We start from the raw sequence: 23,391 nt of genomic DNA, 5'->3' as shown, positions 1-23,391 counted from the left end.
ATGTTATTTCTTACTTTTCATAATAACTGGTGTTTTTAGCTTAAGAACACTCCTTAAACAAACTATCTACTCCTAGAAAGTAAAAAGTGTTATATTAACTTATCCTTAATCAAATGCCTTGAAAAAAAAGTAGATCCTTAATAGTTTCTTGATTATCTAAAACTCCATTTATTTAAATAAGGGTAAAATTAAAAGAAAAAAATCGAAGCCTTCTTGATTTGTGAAACACCACTTATTTTACAACAAATGAAAAGGTAAAAACACCGTTTATCATGAAATGGAAAGAGTACATTTAAGCTTATTCTTATAATTATATTATCTCAATTATGGAGTAATAGTACAATCTTAATACTATAATACATAGGTAATTATATTATGAAACGGTTAATAGTTCAGGATACTTGTAATTATTCACAAACAAACATATCAGAAATAATTGAAGGTTAAATGTGTTAAGTTTTATCACAAGATCTAAAATTCAATTTTACCAATAATTGAAGGACCAAAAGTGCTAATAACTCTTTAAAACAATATACAACATTTAATTAGTGGTTAGTAATTAATCATAGTAAAATATTCAATAGAACCAATAATATGTTGTAGATAATTTTTCCATTTAAGGTAAGTCCGATAAGTCTACCTTCTCTCTCTCTCTCACACAAAACCCCTATATCTTAATAAAAACAATCTCTTTTAATCCTTTTTTTTCTTTTTTTCCATGGCTCACAAAATTCACCATTTCTCTTCCATATCTAAAATTCTCCGTTTCGCTGTACAAAATTGGTAAGTTTTACTGCTAATTACCTCAATTGATTTATTCGCTTCTATTTCTTCATTTAACAGTTTTTATTTTTATAAAATGAATGCTTGAACTGTTTGTAGTTAATTATTATTTTGTGGCGGTGGAAAAGAAAATTAGAGAATATAACTGATTTTGTTCTTTGTTGTTAACTAGCTAACCTAATCTTTCCTTAAAAGGAAAGTTTTTAATTGTTTGTGTATATTGATATAGATGATTTATATTGTCTACTCCAATAATGCATGTGTTGCGAATTGAACTGTTTGTAGTTAATTGTTATTTTGTGGCGGTGAAAAGAAAAATTAGAGAAAATAACTGAATTTTGCTCTTTGTTGTTAGTTAGCTAACCTAATTTTTCCTTAAAAGGAAAGTTTTTTAAAACTGGAATGAATGAGTTGTTTGTCTATTGAGGATTTAAATTGGTAAGTTTTACTGCAAATTATCTCATTTGATTTACTTGCTTAATCGCTTCAATTTCTTAATTTTTTGCAGTTTCTTAATAAAGTGAATCGCTTAATGTTCGTAGTTTATTGTTCAATTTCTTAATTTTTTGCAGTTTCTTAATAAAGTGAATGCATGAGTTGTGAATTGAACTGTTCGTAGTTTATTGTTATGTGGAGATGGAAAAGAAAAATTAGAGTAAATAACTAAGTTTTGTTATTTGTTGTTAGTTAGCTAACCTAATTTTTCCTTAAAAGGAAAGTTTTTTAGTAATGGAATGAATGAATTGTTTGTGTATATAGATATAGAGGATTTATATTGGTAAGTTTTACTGCAAATTATCTCAATTGATGTATAGATTTAAAGGATTTATATTGGTAAGTTTTACTGTAAATTATCTCAATTGATTCGTTGCTTTATCGCTTAAATTTCTTCATTTTCCACATTTTTTTTTGGATAAAGTGAATGCATGTGTTGTGAATTGAACTGTTTGTACTTTATTGTTTTGTGGCGGTGGGAAAAAAAATTAGGAAAGGGAAAAACTGAGTTTTGTTAGTTGTTGTTAGTTAGCTAACCTAATTTTTTCCTTAAAAGGAAAGTCTTTTAGTACTGGAATGAATGAATTGTTTGTGTATATAAATATAGAGGATTTGTATTGTCTACTCTAGCAATGAACTACTTTCAATCGATTCGTTCGTTTTATGCTTCGATTTCTTCATTTTATTTTTAATAAAGTAAATGCACGTGTTGTAAATTGAACTTCCCGTACTTTGTTGTTATGCGGCGGTGGAAAAGCATTTTAGAAAAGGAAAAAACTGAGTTTTGTTATTATTTGTTAGTTAGCAAACATAATTTTTCCATAAAAGGAATTTTTTTTTTTTGTCAGTGTCGGTATGAATGAAATGTTTGTGTTTAGTGGGACCGGGTATAGAAGGTTTATATTGTCTACTCCTACTGATTTGGATATGGCTTAGTTGATTGATGCACTGTTAATAAGCTACTTAGCGATTTGAGTGTTGAGGCGTTGGATAAGCTTGCTAATATGAAAATAATGTTGCTGTTTTAAAATGTCTGCGCGATTTTATTTGATATTGATGTAGAGTACATGCCCTGAGCACACATTTCCATTGGAGTTAGTTTGCTCAATGGCAAGGGTATATACAAATGTAACTTGTTATTGGAAATTCTGAACTAGCTTTTAGAAAAATTAGCAAGAAAACAGAAGTTTATATAGCCAATGGGGTTGTCTTGTCAACGTGGTGAAATATGTCCTGTCAGAAACTACTACAATAACAACAACAACATACTCAGTGAGATGCCACAGGCGGGTCTGGGGAGGGTAGAGTGTGCGCAGACCTTGCCCCTACGTTGTGTGAGGTAGAGAGGCTGTTTCCGATAGACCGTCAGCTCAAGAAAAATGTTTTCAAAAAAGGTTTGACAAATACAATAGTAAAAGCTTATGATGAAAATACTGTATAAAAGAAAAGTACCGACAATCAAAATAGTAAAGATAACTCAAGTAAAAGAAACAACAGTAGTAATACATTGGAGAATAAGAAAATAATAGACCTTATCAAAAATTAAGGACACCTATTACCTTGTCAAAAAAAAAAAAAAAAAAGATACTGTGGAAGCCTCATTAGACAAATGATGCTAAAGCATATACCCTGATTCAGCGATGCCCTCCAATTTCATTCCAATTACACTGGCAACACACTACAGTCTATAGACATTTTCTTTTTTTATTGCTTCAGTCAGTCTATAGACATACTGCTCTTTGGCTTCAAAGAAACCACCATCTCTGACACGGAATTATCTGGGGCTCATTAGTTTCTCTATCTGCCTCACCTACTCTATGAGATCCCTCTTTCTTGCGCATGGCTAACAATCTTGCCAGACAGTAAGATTTGTTTCAGATTCTTGGAGAAATATGCCAAAAATGGTTTTTCTTTGGGTTCCCACTTTGAAAGTCACCCTTCAAGTATCTGTCATATATGTGCTCATTTAATTGCATGACTATCAGCACATGCTTCAAATTTTGATGAAATGGCAATAATGCATCATTTCAAGGCGGTCTATTTGGTGTATTAGATGATGTTTCTTAGGGGAAGATATCTGGTCATGCACATATAGTCTCATGATCAGTAGTTTGACCAAAAATTGATCTGATGTAGTGCCACTGGTCAGGTGATTGTTTTAATGCTCTGCAGTTTAGTGGGGAAGCCAGATGATGGGTTCTGGCAGGGGTGTAGGTTTTCTGGTAGCATTTTCTGCTAGTGTTTCCTCCTATATTTTCCCTTTAAAAGCAGCATTTCTGAAAGTTCCTTGCCATTTTGAACTAACTATAACAGCATTCGTTTAATCACTTTTTGACAAGCAATAGAAAAAGGAAAATATTTTTGCAGGGTTGTTCAATCACAATGCATTAGTTTTACCTTTTGTCTTAAGTTATCTTTAATTCGCTAGTTTATTATATGATCTATAAGTTTTTCCGTTCCTTGACAAGGTTTGATTTGCAGTGTTATTGAAACATTTGATTAAAAAAGAACATATTGACATTATGGATGAAGCTATTGATGAAGCTATTGGTGATGAGGTGAATGGACTGGATGCCATTGATGTTAGACAACTTCGAGGTAAGGAGAGTGACTATACTTTGAGGTCTGGGAACTCCAATATGCTACAATCACATGAAGTGGTCACACTTGGTGAGGGTGATCACTACCAAAGTACTCCCAATTTGTTTACAGATACTCTCGACGGAAAGAATCTGGACAGGATTGGATCTTCAGAACATGCAAGTGCTAGTCCCCATTGTATGAATGATACTGGAGTCATGGTTGAAGAATTGACGCTGAGAAACTACAATGGGAAAAACTTGGCTGTAGTTGGTACCTTGGGTAATAAGGAACCAATGCAGATTAGGCCAAACCAGTGGTTTTATCAGCTAGCAGGTGGATCTGCATGCGCAAGCTCACATGGGGAAGCTGCCTATAGAGACAGGTGTAGGACATCATCAGGTCTCTGGGAGGAAGAGGGAGATACATTGTTTACCGGACTTCTGAATCAGAATCAGAATCAGAAAACATTAAATGAAAGTCATAATCTAGACGGTGAAAATTTGCAGAATAATGGTGATAAAGCTGTTTCGAATAGTGTATTACCCTCTTCCGAGGGTATCCGGACCAAGATTTTATCCAAGTCAGGATTTTCTGAGTATATTGTGAAAAGCACATTGAAAGGCAAAGGAGTCATATGCAAAACACAGTTACCCCGAATATCTGCTAGTGAGTCTCAAGGCCAGATTCATCGGCAGCGTCCTAATGCTTCTTCCACCATTGCAACTGTGGATGCATTTGTGTCACCTTTTCAAGGTATCGCTGAAATGGGCTGCAGTGTTAATCCCAATGGCTATCAAGATGGAATCGGTTTAAGAGAACGGCTGAAAGCTGGGGTATATAAATTGAACAAAGATGAAGGCTTGTATATCTTCAAACAAGTTGTGGCTTTGGTGGATTTTGCTCACTCTCAAGGAATTATCGTACAAGACTTGCGTCCATCTTGCTTTAAATTATTGCACTCAAACCAAGTTGTATATATTGGAGCATCTGTACGCACTCAGTTGACTGAAGGTGTTTCCCAGTCAGAGCATAATCAGAAAGAGAGAAGTTCAGCCGGGAAAACCATTTCTTCCTTGATCGATCCTTGTGTAAAGAAGCAAAAACTTAGTGAAGACACGCACCTGAAGAGGAAGTGGCCTCAATACCCCTTCAACTCAGGCCATAAATCTGCTTGCACAAACACTAAATTAAATGCTGCACAAGGGTATGGAGATGATTCAAATGAAAAGGATTGCCTCAAGACAGAACCGAACGCCCCGAGCAAATTTAGAAAGCCCCAGCTATCCATTATGTCAAAACCATTGCTGACTTCCACGAGCCTTAAGCTGGAGGAGAAGTGGTACACCAGTCCTGAGCAGTTCAGTGAAGGTGGCTGCACATTTTCATCAAACATCTACTGCCTAGGGGTTCTTCTCTTTGAGGTTTGAAAATAAACGTCTAATCATAATCTATTCTTTTTCTGGTCTCATAATCTGTTCTTTCTAGTCTCATTTCTGTAGGAAGTTCAACAGTTTGGCTCGAGTCTTAGCACTCTAATCACAATGAAATTCATTCTTGATTTACACCTCTTCTAGAGTTGTTTTTTCACTATTCTGTTGTCATTATGTTAGAGGTCCCAACTTGTGTGATAAATGTGTGGAAAGTTAGACAGGAGTACAATGTTGGTCATGCGATGTTAAGTCTTGACTGAGGTAGATAGTTTATTTCTAGCTTAATCAGTGGACAAGGTATAGTTTATTTCTAGCTTAAGTAGTGGATAAGGTGGACAATATATAAGTTTCATTAGCTAGGATTTATAAGAATCTGAAATTTGTCTTATAATTTCTGTAACAAGGTCTAGGGTTTATCTTACTTCCTCTAAGATAAGTTTACAATCATTCTTTGAGCAGAATATGTATCTACAATGCAGATATGCCCTTGGTTCTGGGTAGGTTCTCTACCTTTTGGTATACCGCTTGTATCGTTGAGTTGTCCCACATTAATAAAATTACTTGCCTTACAAAAAAAAACATATTTGGCCTTAGTTATTGTTCAGTAAGCAAACAAATTACTTCTCTCTACCTTTTAAGTGGAACACTAAGTTGATACTGTATTTTCATGACTAATATAGGTTTTGCTTTTCTTTCAGTTGCTTAGCTCATTTGACTGTGAAAGGTCTCATGCTGCTGCAATGCTGGATCTTCGCCATAGGATTCTTCCCTCTTGTTTCCTATCAGAGCATCCCAAAGAAGCTGGATTTTGTCTTTGGCTGCTTCATCCAGAACCTTCAGCACGTCCATCAACAAGGTGGTCAAAATTTTCTGGTTCTGTTTGTTTCTCTTGGCTCCGTAACTGAAAATACTGTGTGAATGCCTACGGAAAGAGCTTGAACTAAAAAGTTTTCAGTTACTGAACTCGTTTAGTAGTTGAGATACTATTGGTGATTAACAGAGCTTTTAGATTGGGGATACCTTTAAGGTTATCAATTGTGATGCCAGAAATGACCTTAAGGAGAACCCCCCAAAAAAAAAAAAAAGGTTATGATTGAGCTAGGGCTTCCGAACTATGATGTTGTTCATGATTATAGTTTAAACGTCACACCCTAATGTATTATCCATGCTAATTGGTATGTTAGTTTTTTCTCCCCTCTGAATGTAGATGTACTTTTATTAGAAATGACACCCAAGGGAAGTGCAGCCATTTACAAGAGCTCCAGGTTGTTTTTAGCTTTTTTATAAGGTGTTTAGTCTTTCACTTCTGGAGGTACTGAAACTAGAAAACCGACTTTACTCACATGACTATATATCTGCCTCGTTATGTAGAGATTGCTCTAGTCGAGTTTCACTGATAGAATATAACTTGTCCAGCATCTTTAAACATAGTTTTGAGAACAATGTTCGTCAGCAGATTACGCCTTGTGTTCCATTCAATGTTCTTTTCTTTCCCTGGAGTGCTGGACTGCTAGTTAGTCACATTCTTCATAAACAAAACAGATGAGGCTAGAATATCATTTTTTTCTTTCAGAAATCCGTTTCTAGTTGACTGCTTGACCATAGATTAAGTGATATCTTTCTCAGACAGTCTTTTGATTTTAGAATTTGCTCTTCGGGTGATAGTTATTAAAAGAAAAAAAGAAGAGAATTATTCTATGAAGAGATTAGTATTGGAACTTTAGGTCTGATCTTTGCATGCAGAACTACAAGGGTAATGTTCAATAAGATGAATTTTACAAGCTGTAGGGAGAGAGTATTAACTTTAGGTCTTGCTTGAAAAATGTTGTACTAATCTCTCTTTTCCCCCCTTTTAGTTGTATTCCTTTTAGGTTCCAAACCAATTTTTATGAAGGGTTTAAGGGGGTCAGGGCTTGGCTTGACCCTGTGTTCTCCCGGGTCGGAGGCGAGAACTTGAAAGTGAATCATTCAGTGGTGGGGTGTTCATAGAACAGAAGGCCTCGCCCGAGGAGTGGCAGATTTGGATGGAGTCTCGCTCATAGAGGAAGAGTACGCGCGCTAGCGCACTACGGCTTACGTAGTTGATTGGAGAACCCATGGGAGGGGAGGAGTTATCCTCACTGAAGTAAAAATGAATAAATGACAATTAACAACAGAACCAGAATTACTGAAGTATGTTCATATGTACTATAAGATTAAATGGTAGCTGTTACATCCTTCCAGTCATTTATTATACTGCATATAGTTATTCATTGCATTAAAGTTCATAATCGTGGAGGATGTTAATTCGGACGGTCTTTCTTTCCTTGGACATGCTGGGACTCTCAAACCAAACACACTAAAAAGAGGAGAAATTAACTGCAAGCTAATGATTACTGGCTTTTCTTGACCTGTGTACGTATACACTCTAATTTTAGGAGTTTTGTTGTAGTGCTGATAAAAAATTGTGATTTCTAAATGTGACTTGTTAATGTATAGTTATGGGTGTATTGAAACCTCAGTTTCTTTTTCAGTCTTCCCTTTTCATTAGTATTTTTGCAGTATTTCAGTTATCTCATTACTGGTATAAAGCAGGGAAATCTTACAGTCTGAAGTTATTGCTGGGATTAAAGAGTTACCTGGAGATATATCACTGTCATCTATTCACGAAGAGGAATCTGAGTCGGAGTTATTATTGGACTTCCTCATGTCACTGAAAGATCTAAAGCAAAAAAATGTGACGAAGTTAGTGGAAGAACTCAAATGTATAGAAGCAGATGTCCAAGAGGTTCAGAGGCGGCAAAGAAGCAAAGCCTCTTTTCCGTCTTCACACCAGGAATCTCTTGTTTCATGGGAGAACAGGTTTATTCAGAAAGGAGCATCAAGTTCAGATGTGTATCCGAAGCTTCCGCCTATATGTGAGAATGAAACTAGATTGATCAAGAATATCAGGCAGCTTGAGAGTGCTTACTTCTCCATGAGATCCAATATTCAGCCTTCTGATGATGTTGCCATGGTCCGTAGAACTGAAGAAATTTTTAACAATCAGGAGAACTTTGTCTTGACAGGAAACGATAAAGAGAAGTATAGACCCACAGATCGGGTTGGGGAATTTTTTGATGGCTTATGCAAGTATGGTCGGTATAGCAAGTTCAGAGTAAGGGGAATGTTAAGAAATGCAGATCTGAATAATTCTGCAAATGTCATTTGTTCTCTAAGCTTTGACAGGGATGAGGAATATTTAGCTGCTGGCGGGGTGTCGAAGAAAATTAAAGTATTTGAGTATCAGGCCCTCTTTAATGATTCTGTTGACATTCATTACCCAATTATCGAGATGCCAAACAAATCTAAGCTCAGCTGTATTTGCTGGAACAACTATATCAGGAACTATCTAGCTGCCACTGACTATGATGGTGCGGTTAAGGTGTGTGTATTTGGTTTTAGTTTTCTGCCAGTGCATTGGTAGAGTATTGCCTTGTGTGTATGTTGAACTTGTCCCATGCTCATATTTATTGCTTATGATGACTATATATGTGATCTATAGTCAGAAGGCAATTTTCTTCAGAACGCTCCGTGCTCAATTTTCATGGACTCATTTATGGAGTCTTATGTTCATTGCACATCTTTCACTTAAGGAGTGAGTTGCGCTGTAGCATGATAGAGCTTGGATTTATCTGTTGCGCTCTATGTCAAGGCAACTTACATTTTTTTTTTTTTCCATCCTTTTTTCTAGCAATACAGAAGCATGTAAACATGTTCCGGCGATACTTTTACTCTGTGAATATTGTACGCTTGTTGCAGAGGATAAATTGATCCATCCACTAGAAATATATTTGGATTTGGAGCACTTTCAATTGAGAGAGGGTTGGCTGTGATCCTTGTATGATAACAACTACCTCATCTTCTTTTTGCATATCTACCAGTTTGCCTTCGATATAGTTATTTAAGCTACTTAAATAACATGTGATTATCTCAGTTTCAAAAAAAAAAAAACATGTGAATTTCTAGACTCTCTGTCTCTGCCAGTCTGTTCTCTTTCTCACCCAATTTGATTTGTTGGTCTTTGTTTGGTTTTAACGATTGTGCTGTTTATTCACCCACCTTGTATGACTATTATGTTTTACACATACTTCTTAATTTTCTCGTCATGTTTTGCCGCTCATAACTCTCACCTGTAAATGCTGTTGTTAAGTTCACTACCATATCTGAATATCTTGTGACATTGTCAATGGTTTCAGTTATGGGATGTGTCTACCGGTCAAGCTTTTTCGCATTTGACTGAGCATAATGAAAGGGCATGGTCTGTAGATTTTTCTCGCGTGGATCCCACAAAGTTAGTCAGTGGAAGTGACGATCATTTGGTGAAACTTTGGAGCATCAACGAGGCATGCTTCCCTCTTTCATGCTGTTCTACATTGTACCTCCATGTTATAATTGAGAACCCCACCCTCCCTCCAACACAAATCTCCTTGCTCTGGGAAAAAAAAGGAAAAGGTCATAGTTTGAAGTTCAGTTTACAGAGAAATGCAAGGAAATAGAGCTTTAAAAAAAATCTTGGTTTTATTTGATATAATGTTTGTGAACCGTCAGCACATTAATTTAACCTCCATCTTATTGCTGGAAAGTTGAAAATTGATTCTCATCCATGTACCATTGAACCTGCAAAGGAACTTGCAATAGATGTCTTGGTCTAATTAACAATGCGAGCCATCTTTGTTTGACTTCATTACCTCTTCTCTCACTTCTACCGTATATTCCCCTTAATTAGAAAAGATGAATATGACAAGGAATGTGAATGTTCTACTTGTCCATAAAATGAGAATTAGACATGGCTTGCTTGTCCCTTTTGGGTGCAGTGGCGCTAAAGATAAGGAAATAGAGATACATAAATTATCTCTGTAAAACATGGAGAAAGGAAACTCACCTGTACATAGTCCACTTAATACATAGTCCACTTAATCATATTACTACTCAGTGAAAAACTGAACTTCAACAAAATATTCATGAAGGTACAGAAAAAAAGATATCCACTTTTTTCTCATATGTGATATTATCTCATTTTCTTCTATTTCATAATGTTAATTGTATCAAATTTTCCTTTTGTGCAGAAGAACAGTGTGTGCACGATCAGAAATAAAGCAAATGTTTGCTGTGTTCAGTTTTCCCCTGACTCCAGTCATTTTCTGGCTTATAGCTCTGCTGATTACAAGACTTACTGCTATGATCTTCGTAATACCTCAGTTCCTTGGTGTATATTAGCTGGCCATGAGAAAGCTGTTAGTTATGCAAAATTTTTGGATGCTGAAACGCTCATTTCTGCATCCACTGACAACAGTCTGAAGATATGGGATCTCAATAAAACCAACTCAAGTGGCTATTCGGCCGATTCTTGTGTCTTAACCCTGAAAGGGCACACCAACGAGAAGGTTGGCTATTAATAGAATATCAGTCATTTTTGTTTGTATATCTATGAGGTCCAAAATTTTGAATTGCCTACTTAATCCTAATATCTTTTCTGTCAATGCAATATTGCTGTATGAACTGACGCCTTGTCTTTTTATTCTCAGAATTTTGTGGGATTATCTGTGAACAATGGATACATAACCTGCGGGTCAGAAACAAATGAGGTAGGTTCCCTGCTCCCCGTTTTAATGAGGAATACTGCCACATGAATCTCTTCTATTGCTATGACTGCAGATAGGACCTAATAGGAAAGGAAGGTTGAGGTGTAAAGGTTGATCCTTACTACAGTTGCATACAGTTGACATTGATAGTGTTGATTTGTTTGATCAACTTACTGGCTGTCCTACATTTTAGTTTCCTTGCAAAGTACCGTAAAACTGAGGTCTTAGTCTTCTTCTGTGTCCTTGCAGAAGAAACACATCTGCTAGAATTTTCGTCATTGGCAACCATTTTTCGCTTTAGAAAAGAGAAGTTATTTAACTCACCTTCTGCATTGAGTTAAAGGAGCCATATGTGAAAGAGATTCTTATATGTAGTTTTTAAGCAATGGACCTTCATGCTGAGAACACAGAATTTGCGAATAGTACTACAGTCTGTATGTATCATATTTTACCCCGAAAAATCCTAATTCAGCTCCACGTAAGATAGTCAGTGTAAGGTTGAGCAATCGACATGATATATTTGTTCATATCTATTGCACCATCTTGTTATATTATGACTAATTGTCGTGGTAGACTAGATTTCCTCGACATTTCCTTGTCCCAAAGCTGCCTTTGGTTGCTAAGAAAGGAAAAAGAAAGTGTTGGAAATTAACGTTCTTGCATTTTCGTCCATCTGAAGAAAGTGCAGAAAGCAGTTGAACACTTCAAAAAATTCCTCCAAATTATGTCTTGCCAAACGTGTACACAACTTGAACTGTCAAACATGCATGCAGAAAATTATATTTTTTCCCGTTACTTCTGCTTTGCTGTAGTTCTTTCAACAACAACAGCATACCCAGTGTAATCCCACAAGTGGGGTTTGGGGAGGGTAGGATGTCCGCAGACCTTACCCCTACCTTTGTGGCAGAGAGGCTGTTTCCGATAGACCCTCGGCTCAAAAGAAGTAAAATCAAAGCAGGAGTGAAAGGAAAATAGTGACAAAATTCTTTCAAGATATTAATTTTCCGACAACTTCTTTGACATCCAAACAAAGTGAAATGGATAAACATACAGAAAACAGAGAAGACTTCTTATTAATGTGCTTATCTCTTCCCTGCAGGTCTTTACTTATTACAAATCTCTGCCTATGCCTATTACTTCTCACCAATTTGGCTCTATTGATCCAATCTCTGGTAAAGAGACTGATGACGACAATGGACAATTTGTTTCAAGCGTTTGCTGGAGACAAAAGTCAAACACTGTTCTTGCTGCCAATTCCAGTGGCTGCATAAAACTACTTGAGATGGTTTAGACGTTGACCAGCTGAAGAATTGCATCCTTCCTCCTAAAGTTTCCTGGGAATCTTTGAATGGATCGTGTTGGAATGCAGCTGTATGATTATTTGGTAATTTCTGGGATATCTTCTCTTGAAGTTTAAGGTTGAACTCTGAGAAGGGAACCATGTCTAATACTTGTCTTGACAATTGTGGGTTGTTTGGTTCAAAAAGTTTATAGGAAGCTTAACAGAAACCAGCAGTATGGCGGAGGGAGTCTTTCTTTTTGAAACTGGACCCAACATAATTTAACCTTCCTGAAGATGCAATACAGCTATTATTGGACCAGATTTGTGAAGAAGAGCCATTTCTGTGTCATAATTGCCTGAATAATCCCTCAAAACGGATGCTAGCACAGTCGTGATGTCCTCCAATTTTAGAAGGCTGACGGTGTAGCTGAGTGAATTTCATCATATGAAATTTTGTTGGTGTGTGTGATATTCATTTGTACATCTAGTTAGATACTGCCATTTGTAAAAGCATGTCTTAGGAAGCAATATAGCTGATGATGAGTTGTTGTACATGTCATAATTCCCTTACCCTTTACATAGCAATATATAGAGAATTTGTACATTGAACTGTCGATTGAATTTTAGTGCTTTGCCATTTCTTTTGTGCCATTTTGGGCACAAATGACAAAAGTTTGTTATGTTCTTTCTCCATTATCTAATAACATAAAATAGAGAAATCCGAAGTGATAATTTTCATTAAAATATGCAGAGGTTGAAACTGCTTTAAACCAATTTCATGTGAATCAACTTCTCTAAAATGTGATTCGGAAATGTGAATTGCAGATTTTCTTCCTGAACTTTAGCAGTTTTGAATGGCTGAACAGCATTCAAAACCTGTGAAATCCAGAGAGTACAGACCTCCAAAAAGATAAATAATTTATCTCCAACAAGTAAAAAAGCTTAACGTATAAGCGTAATATACAAACTTTAACCATCCTTTGCTTCAAAATATTTGAGCTGCAAAGTTTATTCGAAAATTGAAAACCGCATGAACATTTTTAACTGTTGTGCACACATTGGCTATTGCTAATGCTATGCGGTTTCCTTGGTCTATGTGGGCTCATACCCGAGGGCAAGTAGACATCTCGGTTAGCACAGCGAGCACATGGATTTAATGGCGATGCACTCGGGGACTGATATAGATTTCCATTTGAGGTGATTGCAGGTGATCTTGGAACTGTAAAAGGTTTTGGTGTTCGTGTTGGAGATGACATTGTTGATGACTGTACTCTCTTAACTCTAGCTGGTGAAGATCTTGGCGATGGGTCTGTCAGTTTCTCTGCAAAAAAGATTCAGTTTATCTTTATATTAAACAGTCAAAACTAAATATCCCCCTAAAGAAAACATGCAAGTTGACAAAGTAGGAATAGCTAACCTGGTGTTGTACTACTCTCTTTGTCCTGTAGTTTTTTGTGTAATGGAGTTCTCTTTACCGATACCTTTGAATTGCTTGGTTTTGATGCAGTTATCTCAGGATTCTCAGATGATATCGAGTTTTCAGTGGCTTCGGGGCTCGATAGAACTTTCTTATCCGGATTCTTGGATTTTGTTCTTCTTGACAGAGCTTTCCTTTGCGTAGAATCACCACGAATGGACTTGACATTGGAAGTTGATGATTGCTTCTTTTCTGGACTTTCAGAATCTTTAAGTTTTTGGTTATCAGATGAGTTTTTCTCCTCTAAAGTTGCAGAACTTACTAACATCTGATCACCTGATGAATTTTTTTCGTCTGAATTCCCAGGAGACGCCATTTTCTTCTCAGCTTCTACACTCGATGAAGGTTTTTTGTCATCTGTTTTCGGAGACATTGTTACGTTCTCCTGGTTTTCCAAAAATTTCAACTTTTGGTTCTTTCTTATTGATGAAAAGGTCTTCCCTGGTGTCAGTATTATTTTACTTTCTGGAATATCAGCATAAATTGTCTTTTCATTTGCTGCTGAAAATTTCTCTTTTGGACTCTCAGAACCAACTGACATTTGATCGAATGAAAAATCTTTTCTAAGTGGTGTCTCAGATATAGCTGACCTCTGATCCCAGAATCTTGAATCTTTCCTCTCTATTATCTCTGAACAAACAGACCTTCGATCACTAGGATCGAAGAAAAGATCATCTATTGCAGCCATACGCTCATCATCGCTCTGCATTGATCCCGAAAAACCATAATGTGATGAATCCCAATGCTTGTCTTTCGAGTTCCCCGAAATTTTTTCATTCTCAACAAGTCTGTAAGCAAACATCTGGAAAGGAATTTGTGATACCGGGGCCAAACCACTACTATCCTCTCCTGAAAATTTCTTCGAGTAGCCAGCCTCGATTTCACAATAATCTACGAGTGGAGGAGGACATTCAGGTTGTCCATGTTCCGGATTTATAACAAGTATTTTCTTGATATAATGCAAAATCCTACACAAAGAAGAGAAACTTGGACGAAGATTTGGATTCGTTTGCCAGCATTTTCTTGTCAAGTTCGCAAGATATTTAGGTGAAGGATATGGGAAAAGAGGCCTCTCCCCTGTTCTAATATTTCGCGCCATTTTCTCCCCTTGGAGATGTTCATCAAACGGAGCTTTCCCCGTTAAAAGTTGAAAACATATCATTCCATAACTATAAACATCAGCTTTCTCTGTGTACTTGTGGGCACATATACTTTCCGGTTTTTCCTTTTCAGTAAGAACTTCTGGTGCATACCATATAAAAGACTCATCAGCATTGTGATTACTGTTAATAGATGTTGAACCAGTTCCTTTAACCTTCGCATGAAAATAACTACTCTCCGCGGAGGAATTTCTTGGTTTAAGAAGCACGTTAGATGGATTCAACTCTCCGTGATAGATCTTTTTCGAGTGCAAATACTCCATCCCTCGAGCAATTTGAAGCATAATATCAACCGCTACTTGGACAGAAAACGGTCCTTTCTTCCTCTGACTCGAATGTTCTTTTATGTAAGCCGCTAAACTTTTATTCATTAGCTCCATAACAAGGTACCCTTCTTTCCTTTCTTCATCGTAAAAACCACAATGATATTGTAAAACGTTCGGGTGAGACAGCGAAAACAATAAAAAGAGTTCATCAAGTAACGGTTCATTTAGCTCACCAAAGAAGTTCCTTAACGCGAAACTTTCTCCTAACCAATTTATCTCCTTAACATGTCCTCCACGAGATCCTAAACGTCTCTTGACATGATAATCGCTCGCTCCAACCAAGATTAAACTAGGCAAGAGCATTATTTGCTTGAATTCTTCTGATCCATTTAGTTTCTTGAGCAATATCTCAGCTAGCCTATGCTCTTTTATCGCCAAATTTTGCCTTATCATTTCAAGAAGATACCATTTATCTTCTTTCCAACAACTCTCCAATTCACTACATATCTCTCTAGTGACTAAATATTGTTTCCCAAACATCCACTGAAAAAATCTTGGATCACACATTACTTCTCCCTCGTATTTTTTCGCTAGTGCTGTTCTCCGTTTCTGCATATCTTCCTCGTCGAATCCTGAGATTTCTGCAGCTGTCTCAATAGCCTCAATCACAACAGGGAAACAACATAGTAAATTATGAACATGAAACTCAACACAATCTTTATTGAGATGTAAACTTATGGCTTTACCCCACAAATCTTTCACATCCATACAACTTTTTATGTACATTTCACCTTCTTTAAAGATCCTATGAAGCTCTCTCATTGGATATGCAAGTGCTTGCCACTTGTTATTTCTCTCATTTAACCTTAAATTATGCTTGATCCCCTCGGAAATCGTGTCGAAGGCCTGTACATACATGTCAAATAGAAGACAACATTGCTTCTGGTTTATTTGAATGTCATGTTTCAATACCATTAGAGCCTTTAAGCTCCCAACTACCTCACCAATCTGCCTGAATTGATCCATTCTGCTTTAAGAGTACAGAAAAAAATTCTCAACACAACATGGCCTAGAATAGAAGAAAAAATTAAATAATACTTAAAAATTAGCAAACATTAGTAGTAAACACATACCTAACACAAAAAGGCCTTTAAAATTGGCAAAATTGTTGAGTCAGTCACGAGGGAAAATGCTGAATTCAATTAGACTCTGATGAATCCAATAGAAATTCAGCACCAACCCACCAACCCATTTTATAATCTTGATCAAGAAACCACCTTTGTGGAAAAAATCTTCATAAAAAATATATATATCCAAATTTCTCTGAAGAGTTGGATATGATCAAACTATTAACAATGTAGAATTAAGGAAACAGGCCAAAATGCTGATGGAATTTTAAGGGCAACCAATCCAGAAAGTGATCAAAACTATGGTAACATTAAATTACCAAGGCTGAAAAATAAAAATAGAGAACCAAGTGATTTGCATTTCTCAAAGTTAAAATTTTCTGCTACCCTTTACATACATTTTTTAGAATATTGTTGGTTCTTTTTTACATTTTTCCAGCCAACCTGATCAAGAAAATGGAAAGGCTGCTTCTTTTGAATTTCAGAGTTGAAAACGGCCGTTGACACAATTCCGTTTCTTTTGGGACTGATTTAAATAATTTCCCGCAATTTCAGCTGTCTTTCTGATTTTTTGCGATTAAAAACAATCCACAGGAAGTTTTAACTAAAATTAAGTCAAAGTTATCCATAAACAAAAGTTTTTTTAGTTTTTATTTTAAAGATATAATCTAGTTTGGCAAGAAAAGTAAAAAAGAATTGAGATCACTCTAAACTTTTGCTATATACATGAGATGATAATCATACTTGATGGAGCATCTTCTTTGTTGATCATGTAAGATTACACTAAGGCCAAAAGGTAAGATTTCATATATGGTCACTCTTATGTGATATCTGAGTAAAGTTGAATAGATATTTATTTTATAAAAGATAGTTTTGTAACTTTGGCGAAATAAACAATAGTTGAATGACCATTTGTGGAATTATATCCAAAAAAAAAAAAAAAACTGAAACACACTCTTATCCTAATTAATCAGGTAGTATGCAATGATGACCGACAAGCATTATATAGTTACTTGATCCTATTACGTTATCTATTATGTATTCTCTGATATTAAATAACCCTTTTTGGGTCTGACTCAGATTTGAGTTGGAAAGTCTCACTTTGGAGGTAAAACATTTTCTATCACAAATGACTCTATCCTCAAGACAAAAGACCCAAGACTAGACTCTAGATACTACTCTCTTGCATAACAAATAATTAATATAACGTTAGCAATTGGACTTTAAAAAAAAGAGCTCTCCGTCATTAATAAAGTAGCTCATAGAACATTCATTTAATACAGCATGGAGATTTAATTTCCAACCGTATCAGTCACGATATTTGGCTATAAAAGGACACAATATATGTTGTGAAGTTGAGGAAATTAGAGGAAACCAAAATACAGAGAACATACAAGAATGAGTGGAAGTGCTGCTTGCCCTTATAACTCTCCATATACTACAACCATGTTTGCTTTGGAGCAAAACAAAAACCAACCTCAACTACAAGTGTACAACACAACCAAAATCGAAAATCCTAAATGTTTCACTAGTACTTTTACTACTAGTCATATTTCTAGTAGTACTAGTTGTAATTTTCAGATGCCTTTGCACTATCCGAGGTACAAGAAATCCGATTATGAGACGATGCCGGTGGAGAAACTCGATTGCCTTCTCAAACAGTATGGACTGCCCGTGATCGGGGATGTCAATCACAAGAGGAAGTTTGCTATGGGAGCTTTCCTTTGGCCTAGCCAAAACACTTGAATGATCCAGGAGCGCTAGTCATAGATGCTGATCTAGGACGAGTTCTGCTGGTTCAACTGATCGAATCCCCTAAATTTAAATCATGAATTCGACTAGAAATTGTAATCTCGATCTATGATCATAGTCATGGTTTTAGTATTGAAATAATTTGATGTCATGTCATGTCATGCATGCATCCTATAGGAACCTTAGTAGTGGTTTTATTTTAATTTCCTCTGTAAATATTTTTATCCCTTTTAGAAGGTTGCTTTAATTTACTAGCTAGCTACCAGTATGGTAGTTTATGTATGATGTACTAATCTTGTGAGCTCAATCAGCTGCTGTTATAATTTGAATAAATTTTAGAATTCTCAATGTCTATGGGTACTATCTATAGATGTTTACCCCATATCCTCTATTGATGTAAGTCCTGAAGTACTCACGGCATGGAAGGATTTCTAGTTGACATCATATATATAGAGTTCATCTTAAGATGTTTATGGGTTCGGGATTCTAATCTTTTACGTATTGAGTTCTAAATTATTAATGTACATATTTAAGTGACCTCTTAAAACAAATATAGAGTTTGCACTAAAACTACTGGGTTCGACCAAACCCGTAAAGTATACACTAGCTCTGACCCTATTTAAGAGAGTGTGTAAACCAAGAACCAATATAAGAAAAGCTTATAACTATGTTCTAGGGTCTTTTTGACCATAGTACTATATGTAACTGTAATTAAGTGCATTTATGTCTTTTCTTATCTTAGTTAACTCTAGTGGTATAATAGAATAGGATGGAGATTATTTGCAGAGACAATACTGATGGATGAATACTCTTGGTGAGTTTTGTGGGTTTTATCCTCTTATCTCTACATTGGATTTCTTGGTAATATTAAATATGTATGACTTCAATTACCCGCCTCCTTGAACTTAATCTTGTAGTTGTTTGTTCAAATTAGAGGATTGCAAATCAATATTTGTTGGTCTCTAATTTACTCCAATTGTAGGATTTTTCTTTCTTATATATCTCTCCTCAATTTCTTGGCTATTTCATGAATCTCATTATCTTGTATTTCATTTTACATCATCTATGCTCAAAAACCAACTCTACTATTACGTATAATTAAATCCATCAAATCTGAAAGACTTGCATACATTTGCATGTCTAAGCATACATTAAATTGTTGCTAAGTATCTAGCATTTAAACAATTAATTATGGTTTAATTTATGGATCATGTGCTAAATTTTCCAGCTAAACCATCCACTAAAGACAACACTAACTTTCATATAATATAAACGTAATATATCATGTAGTGTGGTAAGGATTTGCAACCACAATGTACAATATTGACTGCTTCATCTTAATCCATTAGGTAGCTCGTCATTTATTACAAGTATTTATATTATAATACCTTTGTCGTGTCGACGAGGCAATCTTGACATACAAAAATAATAATGGTGTTCCTTTTTTGCTAAATTTTCCTTTTCCTATATTTTGTCCTTTCATTTTACTAAACGTATCATGTTAACTCGATTATATGAGTATGTTATCAACTCCATTATGCTCAGACTCAATTTGTTCCATCATTTAAAATAAGAGACTTGGTAGCCGATTTAATGCATGAGTCAAAAAACATAGAACTCTGAACTAATTTCAATTCATATCCTTAACCAATTTGGGATTCTAAAACCCCTCCCCCCGCTGCGCTCAGTGACTGGAAATCTGAAGCATTGGATAACATCGTATGCAATCTGATTTGCATAACTAAACATAAGGATATAAATCTAGTTTTTATGCCACGTTAGTAAAATGGAATCGTGAACTTAATTAGATAACTCAATACTCAAAATTAGCTCATGATAGAAGACTGTCCAAATCAATATAATAAACTATTGCTCATAACCTCATGAATCAATGTGAGGTTCCAACATTTGTCTAGTTGGAGTTGGACACGTCCTACCAAAACTATTCAAATAATTCATTATATGCAAGTATGCAACCCTCTTCTTTTCCAAACAATATAAAATTAAAATAAATATTTGACAATATTTCAACCACGAATTTAGTAGAGTTAATGCACATGTGTTAATATTTCTTCTGAGTTTTGTGCTTTGTCGTTTTGTTTGTTTAATTCTGTATAGAACTGCAAAGTTGGAGTGCATGCCAATTTATTCTACAACCAAATGGCTTGACTTTTTGCACATATGATCAGAGAGTGATCACGATTGATGAGTGGCTATTGTACCTCGAGTATTAATTACATCATAGCTACTTATCCAGTTGAGGGATCAACTTGATGGAGTTGCATGTTTTGAATCCAAAACGATGCTAAGAAATTAAAGTCTCTCTCCTTAAAGATATGATTTAAGTTACATTCATGAAATGGCTCAATTTGAGTGTGCAAAGAAATTGTGTTTATTTAGTACATATTAATCGTGATAGCTTGATTCGGTGTCTAATACTCGTTTTGACTGGATTCGTACAAGAGGAAGTCTCACATGACGGCTAAAATGCTCCTTATTAAAGGCAATTTCATATTTGGGGTTCGATCCAAGCGCCAGATGAAATTTTTTTGATTTTATCACTACCACAATTTTAATGCTGAATATAGCATATACTCCTATGTGTATTAATTAAGTGTTGTAGATAAAAGTCGAATAGTCTTCCTACGTGCTTAAAATTGTTTATGCATGCACCAAGTACTTATATAAGCCTAACAAACACGGCACTTGCTTCTATCAACATCTAAATCAGAGCCTCCTTGGACATTAAAGGATCGATACACATAAATGTAAGTTTCAACACATAAATGTAAGTTTCTAACCACTAATGATGCAAATGTGAATATAGCTTTTTCTTTTGTTTTCTTTTTATTATTTTATTAAGCAGTGGGCTGATTTGAGCATGGTATTTTCAATACGGTGTATAAATATATATGTGAAGATCCGCTAAAATTCAACAAATATTAAATTTGACCCATAATTTTAAAAGATCAATGAGCTCCGTACTCAAAATCTTGAAGATCAAACACGTCAAGTTTAAATCGTGAACACACCTATGTAGAAGACGCCACCTTAATAGAGGATCAGAACCCTATATAATTAAGTGAAGGTCAAGTTACAACTAATAGACTACAACTTTAAATTCATCTCTCTTTTCTCTATTTCCTGGAGTTTTTGTGTTCTTCTTTCTTTGGTTTATTTGGATCCCTATAATTATGGTGAAGAATCTAAGTACTATGCACTAGATCTATCAAAAACTGATGGAATCCATCTCCAACAGCAAATTTTAAAGCTATAAGCTTCATATGAACCACTTTTCTAGACATTATAGACACAACAGTTCTTTTATCTAGTCAAGTGTACATATTTTCTAAATAGTGAATACTTATCTGCATCCATGTTGGGACCAAACCAATCAATTTAGTCAAAACAGTTAAAATTAAAGTGAGCATACATTTCATCTAAGTATGGTTAAGTGATAAAATGTTTATAACATATACATGTCTTGCATTCATTAATTTCATTTAAAAATCAGGTGCGAGTGAATATTTACCTTATCTGGACAGTGTAAAAATCTCGATCACATTTAATAGAAGGAATTTTTACGCGTTATAGCTACTTCTAAGACGTAATTAGTGGTAATAACTACCTTTTATTTTAATTACTAATAATAACTAAATACTTTTCTAATTTAACTATTATAGCGAATTTTTGAATTACCATTTCACAAATACACCTAAAAATTAGCATCCCAAATCATATCCTTTTAATGGTAACAATATTAATCACTTAATATACATTACCATTCTCTCTTTTTTCATAACTTCTTACCTTTTATGATCGTCTTCTTCCTCTCTTCAATGACGATGCAAAAATTTCACTTCCATTCTCACCAATCAAGAAGATTCGTCGTATTCTTTCTTCTTCTTTTTTTCAAAAGATTTTGTTTTAAAGTACTCAATTCTATCCCATCTCCTTTGTTTTGAAATTTTCGCTATTTGTGTTATTATTCTACCACAAAATCAACTTGGTGGAAGTGATTGGTTTTGCTTCAAAGCCATGGTGGTGGTTATGGCGGCGCACACGAGAGAAGGGGAGAGAGAAAGTTTTTAGGGTTTTGAGAAGATATATAAAATATATGTATTTGTGTATGTTCTATGATATAACTACCAATTGTTGTGGTTGGTGGTGTATTTTTGTAAGTTTTTCTATATATTTGTGTATTTTGTTCAAATTAATTCCATCAATTCATCTAGTTTTAAATACACAGGTGACGCAAATACATGGTAAGTTTCTATATATTTATGTATTTTGTTCAAATTAATCCCATCAAATACATGGGTGGTGCAAGTTGTTACTCACATAAATATATGAGATTTAATTTAAAATACATGGGGTTTGATTGGAAACTTCAAATACATTAGTTATGCTATCAAATACATGGGTAAATAAAAAACGAAATCAATATTGAAAACTTCAAATACATTATCACTAAATACATGGGTGATGCAAATTGTTACTCACACAAATACATGATATTTAATATAAAATTCATGGAGTTTGATTGGAAACGTCAAATACATTAGTTATGCTATCAAATACATCGGTAAATAAAAAACGAAATCAATATTGAAAACTTCAAATACATTGGCTGTTGATTTTCGTGTTTGTTTTGTCAATGTATTTTCAGAGGTGTTGAAGATTTAATTTGAAATTTGAATTTTTACGTTTGAATGTTGAAGAATGCATGGAAGAAGAGAAACGTGTAAGGAAAGGGAATATTACAGGAGATTTTGCGGAAAAGAAGGTAAAAAATATCTTAATTTCTCATTTAATACCACTGATCCACATTCTGACCCTAAAATAAAGGAAAACAGTTCCTTTTTTTTGCGTGCTCATGCATTCTTGGCAACAAATACATGCGAAAACATACACAAATCATATTTTTGCACGAATGGTAATATTAAAAGGGTAGCTACAAATGGTAGGAAGCTATCTGGATAAGGTAGTCATTTGAGAAATTTTACATTTAATAGAACACAAAGACTATCTGTTCGGACCATCGAGTCAATGACCCAAAATATTAGAGTCCACCAAAACAAAACCAATCGGGTCATTTGCACTTTTGTCGCTATTTTGTGCTGGTCTTTAGTTTTTGTCTGTCCAGCCAAACATTTTTTTCCCGGGCATAAGTTTATATTTTCGCATCCTAATATCCTACAATTTATGTCCCACAAGTTCGAGTTTGGAGGACAAAAATTAAAGACCAGCCCATTTAAAGGAAAATCGTAAATTTGCAGGATTGCCCTTCGCTGGAGGTGGTCTTTAATTTTTACCTCTCAAAATGGTGGTCTTTAAATTTTGCCCTTCAAAAAAAGAAGCAATTTGTATGGGCAAAATTCTCAAAAATTTTTTTTTTTTTTTTTTTTTTGCGAAATGTACTGGGGTTCAAAC

General features: G+C 35.1%; 3 protein-coding genes across 6 annotated transcripts; 2 read left to right on the top strand and 1 right to left on the bottom strand.

Annotated features, from left to right (window-relative positions):
• The first annotated feature begins 616 nt into the window (after positions 1-616).
• Positions 617-12,821, top strand: LOC132030620 (protein SPA1-RELATED 2). 3 transcript variants are annotated; one of them, XM_059420324.1, is made up of 8 exons: positions 617-783; positions 3,760-5,282; positions 5,990-6,147; positions 7,866-8,694; positions 9,509-9,655; positions 10,379-10,696; positions 10,838-10,897; positions 11,994-12,821. In XM_059420324.1, the coding sequence occupies exons 2-8, from the start codon at positions 3,801-3,803 to the stop codon at positions 12,183-12,185; spliced, it is 3,186 nt and encodes a 1,061-aa protein (XP_059276307.1). In that variant the 5' UTR covers positions 617-783; positions 3,760-3,800; the 3' UTR covers positions 12,186-12,821. The 3 variants fall into 3 exon arrangements, with proteins under 3 accessions (XP_059276307.1, XP_059276309.1, XP_059276308.1); XM_059420326.1 differs by lacking the exon at positions 11,994-12,821 and adding an exon at positions 10,968-11,957; XM_059420325.1 differs by lacking the exon at positions 9,509-9,655.
• A 248-nt stretch (positions 12,822-13,069) lies between these two features.
• LOC132030622 (receptor-like kinase LIP1) lies at positions 13,070-16,880 on the bottom strand. 2 transcript variants are annotated; one of them, XM_059420328.1, is made up of 3 exons: positions 16,213-16,880; positions 13,594-16,109; positions 13,070-13,497 (listed from the first exon to the last, which is right to left on the bottom strand). In XM_059420328.1, the coding sequence occupies exons 2-3, from the start codon at positions 16,103-16,105 to the stop codon at positions 13,217-13,219; spliced, it is 2,793 nt and encodes a 930-aa protein (XP_059276311.1). In that variant the 5' UTR covers positions 16,106-16,109; positions 16,213-16,880; the 3' UTR covers positions 13,070-13,216. The 2 variants fall into 2 exon arrangements, with proteins under 2 accessions (XP_059276311.1, XP_059276310.1); XM_059420327.1 differs by having other exon boundaries at positions 13,594-16,106.
• Positions 16,881-17,552: 672 nt separating this feature from the next.
• On the top strand, positions 17,553-18,306 carry LOC132069486 (uncharacterized). Its single transcript, XM_059462829.1, has one exon. The coding sequence runs from the start codon at positions 17,605-17,607 to the stop codon at positions 17,950-17,952; it is 348 nt and encodes a 115-aa protein (XP_059318812.1). The 5' UTR covers positions 17,553-17,604; the 3' UTR covers positions 17,953-18,306.
• The last annotated feature ends 5,085 nt before the right edge of the window (positions 18,307-23,391 follow it).

This window comes from Lycium ferocissimum, chromosome 9 (genome assembly GCF_029784015.1).
Source record: "Lycium ferocissimum isolate CSIRO_LF1 chromosome 9, AGI_CSIRO_Lferr_CH_V1, whole genome shotgun sequence".
Taxonomy (NCBI): Eukaryota; Viridiplantae; Streptophyta; class Magnoliopsida; order Solanales; family Solanaceae; genus Lycium; species Lycium ferocissimum.
Note: the sequence above shows the minus strand (reverse complement) of the source record. Positions and strands in the feature narration are given on the sequence as shown.